Below are 14107 nucleotides of genomic sequence, written 5' to 3'. Positions count from 1 at the left end.
GTGTTCCTACTTCAGGTAGCATAAATTGATATGAATATATTTCTCACTTAAGTTTTCACTGAGCCTGTCCTTCACCCCCAACATCTAAAGGAGGGATTTATTAGTTACATCGTTGATACAAATTTCACTTTCTCATATCAACCTAATGTCAGTGGAAAACATTCAGCATTGGGCGACTTTCATTATCCTGAGTGGGTTGCTCGGTTGGTTACAATTCACTACTAACTCTCAATTGGATTTCTCTTCCTGAAGTATATTGATTATTGGTATCTCCAATCCTCCACTGTAAAATTCTTACTCCTAAAACCATTTCTACAGTGATACTGTTTTGTAGGGGCAAATTAATAACAAAGTAAATGCCTTTTTCTGAGAGGAACAACTGAAAACCCAGAGTTACTGCTTCCACTTGTCTATTTTTAGGACAGGAAAACACCCCCTTAAGCTGTTGTTTTTCAGATTGCAAGTTTATATTTGTATTTTAAAATCTTTTCAAGATACAAACTTCAACAATCCATTTCCAAACTCTAGCAAAGCATTTTTTCCCTTTGGTGGGTGAGAATTGTAGTATTCTTTATGATCATATCATCAAAGACTTGAATTTCCTAATTCTATAATGTCAGATTATAGAAATAGCATGACAGTCTTCTTTCCTACAGTATAAACTTGCTGTGGAGAAGTTGCTAAGATTGAACACCATGTAAGGACAAAATTAAGGGAATTAATTATTATTTCTGATTCAGTTTCCCAAACTTTAAGACTAGAAATGAACCTGGGTATGGGAATAAGTTAAGGAAATATTCTCAGGAGAAATGAGGGAGACTATAAAATATTTTAGTAGCTTTTAACTATCAGGAAAAGTAATGCATTATTTAATGTGATTTTAGACATAATATCAATTTTCAGGTAACAAATGACATTTCAGTCTGAAAATAAGCTTTGAAGTTGACTCAAAATTCTATTCTAAACATGTGATCCATAGGTATATTAATGACTAGTGGCATTTGTGTGGAAATAATGATTTTTGTCTTCATCATTCTTCAAATTTCTGTTGTTTTACTTATAAGAAAATAAGGTCTAATGTGTCTGGAAATCCATTATGCTATATATATACATTTTATATTTCAAACATTCTTTAATGGCGGGGGTTTGGCTCAATGGTAGCACACTTGTGCAAGGCCCCAGGTTCAAACTCCAGTATCACACACAAAACAAGTGTTTTTTCCTTAAGCGAGTAGGAAAAAAGTAAAGTATCTCTCAGGGTCATATTTTTAATGGTGCAGTAAGAAAAGTGTTATTTGAAATTTCTGTTTTGGGAAGCAATCTTTATACTTAGCATTTATAAATATTAAAATGTTAATTTGGGAAAAATATAATAACATACATACTGATGTATGGTAAATAGCTACTACTCTATACAACAAAAATATCACTAGCCTTTAAGACCAGAACACAAGGGTATCTGGATGGGTGACTGGGAAGTGTGTGAAAAATGCTGACTCCTAGTTTTCTTGAACTATGTAGGAGATATTGTACATCAGTGACAGATTATAGAACATAGAACTTAACGCCTTATCTTAAAGAAAAGGGTTGATTGAAATGCTACATTTTGGATTCACCTCAGAGCGGTTGGGGAGTACAGTATATACTAAAGGAAGATTGGCCTATTGTTGGCTGTTGTTGAAGCTGGTTTATCTGAATGTGAAGGTTCACAATATAATGCACAATACTCCCTGTTGCTAAGTTTGATATTATCCGTAATAAATTCTTTTTAAACACTATGTAAATACCTACTGTAATTCCATGGTGAGATTAAAATTTGCAGCTAATTCATGACTGCATTTTCAAAGAGCCATATACACATTTTGGAATAAAGATTTCCAAACAAGCCAGGCTGCAGTTCCACACGGAGCCTCTGGGCGCCGCTGTCGGCCAGTGCAGAGCAAGCGCCTACGCCCGGGATCCCTCAGCCTCTAGTCTGGAATTTCCTGCGCAGCCACCACCACACGCAGAAGGAAACCCGCTCACTCGCAGAGGCCACACACAAGGGTTTCCAGCCCCGACACTGGGCTGCGCTGATCCTGGACCCGAATGCTCTTCCGCTGCGGTAGACCGCACTGTCTCCAACCCTGAAGGCAGCGACCCGGTGAAAACCCGAGCGAGCCAGCGAGCCAGGGAGCGAGCCATGGGAGGGAGCTGCGCGCAGAAGCCCCGCACCCGCCGCGGCCAGGTACTGTTGCCCTTCCTGCTGCCTTTGTTCTATCCCGCGCTCTGCGAGCCCATCCGCTACTCCATTCCCGAGGAGCTGCCCAGGGGTTCGGTGGTGGGGAACCTCGCCAAGGACTTAGGGCTCAGCGTGCTGGATGTGGCGGCTCGGAAGCTGCGAGTTAGCGCAGAGAAGCTGCACTTCAGCGTGGACGCGGACAGCGGGGACTTACTTGTGAAGGACCGTATAGACCGCGAGCAGATATGCAAAACGAGAAGAAGATGTGAGTTGCAGTTGGAAGCCGTGGTGGAAAACCCTTTAAATATTTTTCATATCGTTGTGATGATTGAGGATATTAATGACCATGCTCCTCAATTCGATAAAAAGGAAATACATTTAGAAATTATTGAATCTGTATCCGTTGGTGCCCGAATATCCCTTGACCCTGCTACTGACCCCGACATAAATTTAAACTCAATTAAAGACTATCAGATAAGCCCTAACCCTTATTTCTCATTGATGGTTAGAGTGAATTCCGATGGTGGCAAATTTCCAGAGTTATCTCTCGAGAAACCCCTAGACAGGGAAGAACAGAGCTCTCATCGCTTGATACTGACTGCGTTGGACGGAGGGGACCCTCCACGAAGTGCCACCACTCAAATAGAAATATTTATAAAGGACACCAATGACAACTCCCCGGTGTTCAGCAAAGATGAATACAGAATCAGTGTGAGTGAGAGTTTACCCCCAGGATCCCTGGTGTTGCAAGTAACAGCCACTGATAAGGATGAGGGGATCAATGCAGAGATAAACTACTACTTCCGAAGCACTGCCCAGAGCACAAGACACATGTTCTCATTGGATGAGAAAACAGGTATGATTACTAATAACCAGTCATTGGATTATGAAGATGTAGAACGATACACTATGGAAGTGGAAGCCAAGGATGGAGGTGGTCTTTCTACCCAGTGTAAGGTCGTCATAGAAATCCTAGATGAAAACGACAACAGCCCAGAAATAATCATCACTTCTCTTTCTGATGAGATTTTGGAGGATTCTCCTCCAGGAATGGTTATTGCCCTCTTCAAAACGCGGGACCGGGATTTCGGAGGAAATGGAGAAGTCAAGTGTGATATAGAAAGAGACCTTCCTTTCAAGATCTATTCTTCTTCTAATAATTATTACAAGTTAGTGACAGATAGAACTTTAGACCGAGAGCAGGACCCAGAGTACAATGTCACCATCACCGCCACGGACAAAGGCAAACCGCCCCTTTCTTCCAGGACAGTTATCACCCTTCACATCACTGACGTCAATGATAATCCTCCAGTTTTCAACCAGGCCTCTTACATGGTCCATGTGGCTGAAAACAACCCTCCTGGAGCCTCCATCGCGCAAGTTAGCGCCTCTGACCCGGACCTCGGACCTAATGGTCAAGTCTCCTACTCCATCGTAGCCAGTGACCTGGAGCCAAGGGCGCTGTCCTCCTACGTATCCGTGAGCGCTCTCAGCGGGGTGGTGTTCGCACAGCGCGCCTTCGACCACGAGCAGCTTCGCTCCTTCCTACTGACGCTGCAGGCCCGCGACCAGGGCTCACCCGCGCTCAGCACCAACGTGAGCCTGCGTGTGTTGGTGGGGGACCGCAATGACAACGCGCCTAGAGTGCTGTATCCTGCGCTGGGGCCCGATGGCTCCGCGCTCTTCGATATGGTGCCACGCGCCGCAGAGCCCGGCTACCTAATCACAAAAGTGGTGGCAGTAGATGCTGACTCGGGACACAATGCCTGGCTGTCCTACCACGTGCTGCAGGCCAGCGATCCCGGGCTCTTCAGCCTAGGGCTACGCACCGGCGAGGTGCGCACTGCGCGTGCCCTGGGCGACAAGGACGCTGCCCGCCAGCGCCTTCTAGTAACTGTTAAAGACGGTGGGGTACCACCCCTTTCAGCTACCGCCACGCTGCTTCTGGTATTCGCCGATAGCCTGCAGGAGGCACTGCCAGACCTCACCGATCATTCTGTCCCCTCTGACCCCCAGGCTGAGCTGCAGTTTTACCTTGTAGTGGCCTTAGCCTTTATTTCTGTGCTCTTCCTCCTCGCTGTGACTCTAGCCATCGCCCTTCGCCTGCGACACTCCTCCAGTCGGGCTTCCTGGGGCTGCTTGCAGTCTGGTCTCTGTTCTAAGAGTAGACCAGGGGTTTCTCTCGACTACACCCAGGGGACTTTGCCTTATTCCTATAATCTGTGCGTTGCGCAAACCGGAAAAGCAGAGTTAAATTTCCTAAAATGTAGTGCGCCCTTGCATTCCACTCAAGACGTAGTTTGCAGTAGTTCTCCTGGGGCCTTAGTTCACGTTGGGGATGAATTGACTTCACATCCTGAGACTCTAACACTGGTAAGTTTCATTTTTTATGTCTTAATATCCTAGTTTCTCCTATTTCAGGCATATGACTTTATTTTCACATCTAGGGTCATAATTGAAAAACGCATAGCTAATTACTATCTTGTCTTCTCAGTGTTATTTGTCAGTTTTATTTTCCAAGGCTTAATTGGTTCATAAGTTGCTGTTTCATATGGTGAAAAAGTGTTAAATTGGAGGTATCTTGTCAAGCTCTGACTAGCAAACAGAAGCAGTACTCTTGGTCTCTAACCAAATAAATGTGCTATCTATTCAATTGGGTAATACTTACAATGAGTTTTCCACACCTTTTTGTATGTTTTTAATGCTTAAAATTATTCCAGCCTGCATTAACTATCAAAACAGGTACTCCTTTTCAAAAATCAATTTATTGCAAATAATCTCTTGGGTGCCTTTTGGTATCTCTCTTCACTAATTTTCATAATTTTTCCAATTGTAAGCATCTAAGAAGGATAGCCAGCAGATCTGTGGACTCTCTGAAACTGTCCACAAAATTATAGATATATCCATTTGTGTGGGAGAGGACTCAGAGCTTTGTTCATATTTCTAAAGAATTTATGGTCCCCTAAAACCCTAGATGGGTTTCTCTCTTCTCGTTTTGATCTTTCTGGCTTCTTCCACATTTGTGGTTCTTACTTTTTCTTTGAGCTCAAATTGTATTTCTTCTCAATCTCTTTTCTTCTACATATAAAGATAGATGTCCAAGACAGCAAAGGAAATACTATTGCCTTTTTGTTTTTAGTCTCTTTCTCTGATTTAAGATCTTTGAACAAAAAAGATAAAATCTTTGGTCTATAATAGTGGCACATGCCTGTAATTCCAACACTCCACAGGGGGAGGCAGGAAGATCAAGTGTTGCAAGCCAGCCTGGGCTACAAATGAGAGCCCTGTTTCCTGTTCTCTGTGTGGAAGAAATAAGCCTCTCTGCCCTTCACAACTGAGAGAGAACAGCAGTGGGTGGCTGACAACTGAAAATGTGTGAATCACTTTCTTTGGGCTTCCATACATACTGCCTAAGAGAAGAGATTATAGTGTCATCAATGCCAATATGAAATTGATCATTTGACATAAAAAATTATTTGTTAAAAACCCTCCATCAATGTTGGAGATGTAGCTCAGTGGTAGAGTGCTTGCCTAGCAAGGGGCGAGGGACGAAACGAAAAACTAACATCACAAATCTTTGCTTCTAAATTTTTTTTGGTGCTTGAAATGCTTGTAGATATTTCTCATACAACACATTTTAGTAAACAACCATGGTATATGTTCCTTTTAGTTTGTAATTGCCTGCTTAATTCATTTAAATAGGTTCTATTAACTTCTCAATAATATATGCCTATTAAGAAAAGATTTATTTTTCAAAAAGATTCATTAAGCCTCAATAAAACTATTCTAGAATAGAATATTTCAACAATCTAGCACAATTTTAAGCTAAACAAATAAATCTAAAATAAAAAACCTTTTAAAATGAATTATGTCATAAGGAGTATAAAAAGTCTATACGAATGTATACTAAATGATGTAGACCATTTAAATCACAATTTCAAATAAAACTGTAAGACTTCTGAATATAGCTAGAATCTCGTAAGACATAAGCATTATTTATGTTTTAAAGTGGGTACATTCCTGTTAGGAAAGTGTGCCAAACATTATCATTTGATGTGTTATAGTATTTTCATTCCACTTTATCTCACTCTCCAGTAGGAAACCTACAAATAGGGGTTGATTAAAGATATGAGCTGGGCAGGGGTACGGATGTAGCTCAGTGTTGGAGCTCTTGTCTAGCTTGCGCGATGTCCTCCCACCAAAAAAAAAAATGTGATCAGAGAATTAAGTAAACTGAAATAATCCAACAGAGATAGTTGCCTTGCTAGGATCCTCTGTAGTGGGTGCAGTAACTTCTTAGGACTCTGAGCGCCGCTGTTCACCTACTAGGAAAGAAATGCAGCGAGAGCTCAGTCCTGCTGATCAGGACTCCAACTGCACAAAGCCCCACAGTTCCTCCAAATCGGCTTCTGGGCTGCTACGAAACTTATACCGGAATTTAAGGTGCTCAAGCTACAGAGAATTCCTCCTGCAGCCACAGAAAGAAAAAGGAACCAGTTGAAATACATAACGTGTCCAGGGAAGATTTGGGGAGAATTCCGTGACCAGAAAACAATGGCCGCTCCAAGCAGTTTCCCCGACTGCACCAAACTGGTTGTCTTCAGCCTTTTCCTGTGGATGCCCTGGGAATCCAGAGCCCGGCAGATCCGCTACTCCGTTCCAGAGGAGCTGGACAAAGGCTCCTTCGTGGGGAACATCTCCAAGGACCTGGGGTTGGAGCCCCGGGAGCTGGCGGAGCGCGGAGTCCGCATCGTCTCCAGAGGTAGGACGCAGCTTTTCTCTCTCAACCCGCGAGGCGGCAGCTTGGTCACCGCGGGCAGGATCGACCGGGAGGAGCTCTGCGCTCAGAGGCCGCGGTGTCTGGTGAGTTTTAACATCCTTGTAGAAGATCGGGTGAAACTTTTCGGGATAGAAATAGAAGTAACTGATGTCAATGATAATGCCCCAAAATTCCAAGCAGAAAATCTAGACGTTAAAATTAATGAAAACGTCGCTCCAGGGATGCGTTTTCCTCTCCCGGAAGCTATTGATCCGGATGTGGGCGTGAACTCCCTACAGAGCTACCAGCTTAGTCCGAATAAGCACTTCTCCCTAGAAGTTCAGAGCGGCGCCAGTGGCGTCAAATACCCCGAGCTGGTGCTGGAGCGTGCCCTAGATCGCGAGGAAGAGTCCGTTCATCACCTGGTTCTCACCGCCTCTGACGGGGGTAACCCGTCCCTATCTGGTACTGTCCTCATCACTGTGACAGTCTTCGATGCAAATGACAATGCACCAATCTTCACCCTGCCTGAATACCGAGTGAATGTCCCGGAGAACTTACCTATAGGCACTCAACTGCTAACGGTCATTGCCACCGACAAGGATGAAGGAGCCAATGGAGAAGTGACCTATTCATTCCGAAAATTACTTGACAAGCAACTGTTGAAATTCCAACTAAACAAAAATACTGGGGAAATAAAAATATCCGAAAATCTAGATTATGAAGAAACAGGTTTCTATGAATTAGAAATACAAGCAGAAGATGGAGGAGCATATCTTGCAACTGCAAAGGTAATGATTACAGTAGAAGATGTAAATGACAACAGCCCAGAGGTGACCATCACGTCTCTCTTTAGTCCAGTGGCGGAAAATTCACCTCTGGGAACTGTCATAGCCCTATTAAATGTGCACGATTTAGACGCTGGGCAGAATGGAGCAGTAACTTGTTCCATCTCAGGGAGTTTACCATTTAAGTTAGAAAAGTCCATTGACAGTTATTATAGACTGGTGACACACAGAGCCCTTGACAGGGAACAGGTTTCTTCTTACAACATCACAATAACAGCCACAGATGGTGGAAATCCCCCTCTATCAACGGAAACTCACTTCACCCTGCAGGTGTCAGATATCAATGACAACCCACCCACCTTCTCCCACAACTCCTACATTACCTATATCCCAGAGAACAACGCCAGGGGTGCCTCCATCTTCCTAGTTACAGCCCTCGATCCAGATAGCAAAGAGAATGCCCAGGTTATTTACTCTCTGGCTGAAGATACCATCCAGGGAGCACCATTATCCTCCTACGTATCAATCAATTCAGACACTGGCATCCTGTACGCACTCCGATCTTTCGACTATGAGCAGTTGCGTCAAATGCAGATGCAGGTGACTGCCAGCGACAGCGGGAACCCTCCCCTCAGCAGTAACGTGTCTCTGACCCTGTTCGTATTGGATCAGAACGACAACACCCCAGAGATCTTGTACCCCGCCCTCCCCACAGATGGCTCAACTGGCCTGGAGCTGGCTCCCCGCTCTGCAGAGCCTGGATACCTGGTGACCAAAGTGGTGGCAGTGGACAGAGACTCAGGACAAAACGCATGGCTGTCCTACCGCCTGCTCAAGGCCAGTGAGCCTGGGCTCTTCACAGTGGGTCTGCACACAGGTGAGGTGCGAACAGCAAGGTCCCTGCTAGACAGAGATGCTCTCAAGCAGAGTCTACTAGTGGCTGTGCAAGACCACGGCCACCCCCCTCTCTCAGCCACCATCACACTCACCATCGCGGTGGCTGACAGCATTCCTCAAGTCCTGGCAGACCTGGGCAGCATCAAGACCCCCGCCGATCCTGAGGATTCAGACCTCACGCTCTACCTGGTAGTGGCGGTGGCTGTGGTCTCCTGTGTCTTTCTCGCCTTTATCATCGTGCTGCTGGCGCTCAGGCTGCGGCGCTGGCACGTGTCGCGCCTGCTCCAGGCTTCTGGAGACGCATTGGCCGGCGCGCCCGCCTCTCACTTTGTGGGCGTGGACGGGGTGCGCGCTTTCCTGCAGACCTATTCCCATGAGGTGTCGCTCACCGCGGACTCTCGGAAGAGTCACCTGATCTTCCCGCAGCCCAACTATGCGGACACTCTCATCAGCCAGGAGAGCTGTGAGAACAAGGATCCTTTGTCTTTGTTAGATGATTCGAAGTTTCCTTTAGAAGATCCTCGTTTGGCTCCAGTGAGTTCCATTTTTGCTTTTTCTTTAAACAAGTAGCTTTATCTTTAGGTTTGCGGTATGGTCATGGAAAATTTAAATCTGTATTTAAAATCACTTTTTTCTCAGTTTCAGTGACACCTCTTGCTAAAACATTGAAGAGTAGAATTTGGTGATTAAGGCTGACTTTTAAAAACCTTTCTGATAAAATTGCCCTAGTTCTAATGAAAGTTTATTGTGATAAGGTTGTTATAATTAGCTTTGCAGAACCTTTTTATTACGTAGTGTTGTTGAGTACAGTACTGACAATTCCTAAGAGAGCTTCTTGTGGGGGGGAGGGGAGGCAGTATGCGGAGGGGTGGGTACAGTCAGGGCCTTGCTCTTCGCAAGCGCTCTACCACTTAAGTCACTCGGTCGACCCTCCTAAGAGACACTTTTCATACAAAAGTATCTGCGGATTTGTATTTTCTCCTATGTGGTTATATGCTAAAGCTCTAGCCCTTTGGACAACCTGACTACTTCTTTCCAAGGTAGGTCTGATAAAAATAGGTAACTGTCAGAAACAAATGCGTTAGCCTTGCTGGAAACACACCCTAAGCCCAAGGTTGCTCACTGCTGTTCTTTCCAAGGAGATGTGCAATGTGCCTTAGCAATTGATTTTTCCAAACTGTGCTTTGTAATTGAATACACTTCCTAGAAATTTAAATTTTTCATTATTACTCACTTAACAATTCATAACAATATGTGCTTACACTTTTCCAGTTGTAATAATACCTATAAACTCTGCAGCTTCTTTTTTACATATGATTATCTAATTTCATACTGCAGCATGGAAGATACGCCTTTTTAATTTGACTCCTTGCTCAACAAGGATTCAAAAGACTCTACACCACAAGGTTAAATTGAGGAGATTTGGGATTCTGTTCTCTTTGTCTTTTAAAAATTAAATACTCCAATCACTTAGGGTTAAAAATAAGTATGGATTGGGAAGAGAAATAGATTTGTGCCTGTTCCCAAGAAGAGGGGTAAGAGATGAATGGCAAAAAATACTTCACAAGCTCCTTAATGTAGAGGAAGGAAAAGCCCACCTGAAACTCTGGAGATGTTGAAATTGAAACTCAAACTCAGAGTGAAAAAAGAATGCCAGCTCTGCAGGAGATCAGAATATAAGGAAGGAAGCACACAAAACTCTAACCAAATCATCAGTGGAGGTATTAATGTGGACATTTAGTTCGCTGATGACCAGTGGCAGTGGTAGTGATGTTTTTGGTTAGATCTTTTGATTTGTTATTAACACTCTACTCAACTTGGTAACATAAGGTCACAAAGTGCTCTACAGTGTATTCAAAAACTTAGGAGACCATGAGTCTTTCCTGTCAATCAGCATTTGATTAATTGTAGGTCTGTAAGGTGAGCATGCGCTGGAAGGGTATGATCGTCATTAAATTTCTGTCTATGATGCCAGGCGCGGGTGGCTCACTGCAGTGATGGAGGATTGTGATTCCAAGTCAGCACGGGCAAATAGTTCCCTGAGACCCTATATTGAAAAACCCCTCACAAAAATAGAGCTGGTGGAGTGGCTCAATGTGAAGGCCCTGAGTTCAAGCCCCAGTACTGCCAAAAAAAAAAAAATTTGTCTATGACAGTCAAAATTATGTTTACATCTCAAATAATTATTGGAAAACACAGGTTTATAAAGCACTCTTTTGACATTGTAGCTATTATAAGCAAATGTTTGTGAATATAGTCATTTAAAAAGCAATACAGAATATCATGATGATTGTCTGAGTAGGGAAAGTCTCATAGCACTACCTAAATATGGACAGAAGGGTTATTACTTTCTAACTGAATATAGCATATGGCTGAAGACAAAGTTCTTATCTTTGATACTTCCCTCTCCGTAAATAATTACTCTTAAAGGAGAAATGGTGACTTCCTTTGAATGGAAGATTTGGATAGCAGTGGCCCATGGGGTAGAACACCTGTGGACCTTCACTTTATATCCCTTTATGCCTTTTTAAATTGAAGGAAATACTTTTACCTATTCAAAGTCGATGTAAAACTTGGCATATGAAAATATACAATAGTTTTTATGAAAAATGTTCCATGATGAAAACGGAATCACTCAGAAATAAGATTCGAATATTTTGGCTGTCAATGTGTACTTAAAAAAAAAAATCCCCAAAGATAGAAAAGTCATACTGCAGTTCCACATGGAGCCTCTGGGCGCCGCTGTCGGCCAGTGCAGAGCAAGCGCCTACGCCCGGGATCCCTCAGCCTCTAGTCTGGAATTTCCTGCGCAGCCACCACCACACGCAGAAGGAAACCCGCTCACTCACAGAGGCCACACACAAGGGTTTCCAGCCCCGACACTGGGCTGCGCTGATCCTGGACCCGAATGCTCTTCCGCTGCGGTAGACCGCACTGTCTCCAACCCTGAAGGCGGCGACCCGGTGAAAACCCGAGCGAGCCAGCGAGCCAGGGAGCGAGCCATGGGAGGGAGCTGCGCGCAGAGGCCCCGCACCCGCCGCGGCCAGGTACTGTTGCCCTTCCTGCTGCCTTTGTTCTATCCCGCGCTCTGCGAGCCCATCCGCTACTCCATTCCCGAGGAGCTGCCCAGGGGTTCGGTGGTGGGGAACCTCGCCAAGGACTTAGGGCTCAGCGTGCTGGATGTGGCGGCTCGGAAGCTGCGAGTTAGCGCAGAGAAGCTGCACTTCAGCGTGGACGCGGACAGCGGGGACTTACTTGTGAAGGACCGTATAGACCGCGAGCAGATATGCAAAACGAGAAGAAGATGTGAGTTGCAGTTGGAAGCCGTGGTGGAAAACCCTTTAAATATTTTTCATATCGTTGTGATGATTGAGGATATTAATGACCATGCACCTCAATTCCATAAAGATGAAATAAGCTTAGAAATAAGTGAATCTGTCAACCCGGGGATGGGAACAATTCTTGAGTCTGCAAAAGACCCCGATATTGGTATGAATTCACTGAGCAAATACCAGCTAAGTCCTAATGAGTATTTCTCATTGGTATTGAAAGACAATCCTGATCGTGGCAAATATCCAGAATTGATATTGCAGAAGACGCTGGACCGAGAAACACAGAGCTCTCACCACTTGGTGCTGACAGCCTTAGACGGTGGGGACCCGCCACTAAGCGGTACCACTCAGATCAGAATCCTAGTGGTGGATGCCAACGATAACCCCCCAGTGTTTAGCCAGGACGTGTACAGAGTCAGTCTTCGCGAAAACGTGCCCCCAGGCACCTCCGTCCTACGAGTGAGCGCCACAGACCAGGATGAAGGCATCAATGCAGAATTCACCTACTCCTTCGTTGGTGCACCTGACAAAGCCCAGCACGTGTTCTCTCTAAATTCTGTTACAGGAAGCATCTTAACTCAACAGCCCTTGGACTTTGAAGAAGTAGAAAGATACACTTTAGATGTAGAAGTAAAGGACAGAGGATCTCTCTCCTCCCAGTGTAAAGTAATTATAAAAGTTCTAGACGAAAACGACAACAGCCCAGAAATAATCATCACTTCTCTTTCTGATCAGATTTTGGAGAACTCCCCTTCTGGAATGGTTGTGGCCCTTTTCAAAACACGGGACCGAGATTCTGGGGAAAACGCAGAAGTCGCGTGTAGTTTAAGTAATGACAGTCCATTTAAGATTCATTCTTCTTCCAATAATTACTACAAGCTAGTAACAGATAAGACATTGGACCGGGAACAGACTCCAGAGTACAATATTACTATCACAGCGACCGACAGGGGTTTGTCGCCCCTCTCCTCCAGCACAACCATCACATTGCACATCACCGACGTCAACGACAACGCGCCTGTTTTCCACCAGTCTTCCTACCTGGTCCACGTACTAGAAAACAACCAGCCCGGTGCCTCCATAACCCAGATCGCAGCGTGGGATCCAGATCTCGGACCCAATGGCCAAGTCTCCTACTCCATCATAGCCAGTGACCTGGAGCCAAGGGCGCTGTCATCCTACGTGTCCGTGGGCGCGCACAGCGGGGTGGTGTTCGCTCAGCGAGCCTTTGACCACGAGCAGCTTCGCTCTTTCCTGCTGACGCTGCAGGCCCGCGACCAGGGCTCCCCCGCGCTCAGCACCAACGTGAGCCTGCGCTTGATGGTGGACGACCGCAATGACAACGCGCCTAGGGTGCTGTACCCCTCGTTGGAGCCTGATGGCTCCGCGCTCTTCGACACAGTGCCACGCGCCGCGCAGCCGGGCTACCTGATCACCAAAGTGGTGGCAGTGGACGCTGACTCGGGACACAATGCCTGGCTGTCCTACCACGTGCTGCAGGCCAGCGATTCCGGGCTTTTCAGCCTGGGACTCCGCACTGGCGAGGTTCGCATGGCTCGTGCCTTGGGCGACCGAGATGCAACTCGCCAGCGCCTTCTGATCGCGGTGCGTGATGGTGGACAACCGCCTCTCTCTGCTACAGCCACGCTGCTTCTAGTCTTTGCTGACAGCCTGCAAGAGGCGCTACCGGACCTCAGTGATCATCCTATTCCTTCTGACCCCCAGGCTGAGTTGCAGTTTTACCTGGTTGTGGCCTTGGCTTTGATCTCAGTGCTTTTCCTCCTCGCAGTGATTCTGGCCATTGCTCTGCGCTTGCGTCAGTCTTCCAGCTCCGCAGCCAAGGGCTGCTATGGATCGGTTTTCACATCCAAGTCTGGACCAGTGCTTCCCAACTACAGTGAGGGAACGTTGCCCTATGCATATAATTTGTGCGTACCGGGGACTCAAACTAATGCAGAATTTAATTTTCTTACATCTATTGATGATTGTCCAGTCACGCAAGATATTCTCAACAAAGATAACTCTTCAGCTCTATTGGCTAGCATTTTAACTCCTAGTGTTGAAGCAGACAAGGCGTTTAACCAGGTATTTAATGCTTTTTATATTCCAA

The 14107-nt window shown here is 45.5% G+C and overlaps 1 protein-coding gene across 17 annotated transcripts in view; it reads left to right on the top strand.

Annotated features, from left to right (window-relative positions):
• Positions 1-14107, top strand: part of LOC109681333 (protocadherin gamma-C4) — a 182840-nt gene that overhangs the window by 83248 nt on the left and 85485 nt on the right. The window contains exon 1 of one of the 17 annotated variants that reach the window (XM_074076814.1): positions 12-4594. The exons of 14 other annotated variants lie outside the window; for them this stretch is intronic. In XM_074076814.1, the coding sequence (XP_073932915.1) occupies positions 2183-4594 (2412 nt within the window). In that variant the 5' untranslated portion in view covers positions 12-2182. Of the gene's footprint in view, positions 1-11; positions 4595-6135; positions 9200-9554; positions 14083-14107 lie in introns of those variants that run through there. 2 more of the 17 variants (XM_020156033.2, XM_074076797.1) reach the window with 2 other exon arrangements.

The sequence above is a fragment of the Castor canadensis genome, chromosome 6, assembly GCF_047511655.1.
Source record: "Castor canadensis chromosome 6, mCasCan1.hap1v2, whole genome shotgun sequence".
Lineage (NCBI taxonomy): Eukaryota > Metazoa > Chordata > Mammalia > Rodentia > Castoridae > Castor > Castor canadensis.
This window is presented reverse-complemented; position numbering and strand designations above follow the sequence as displayed.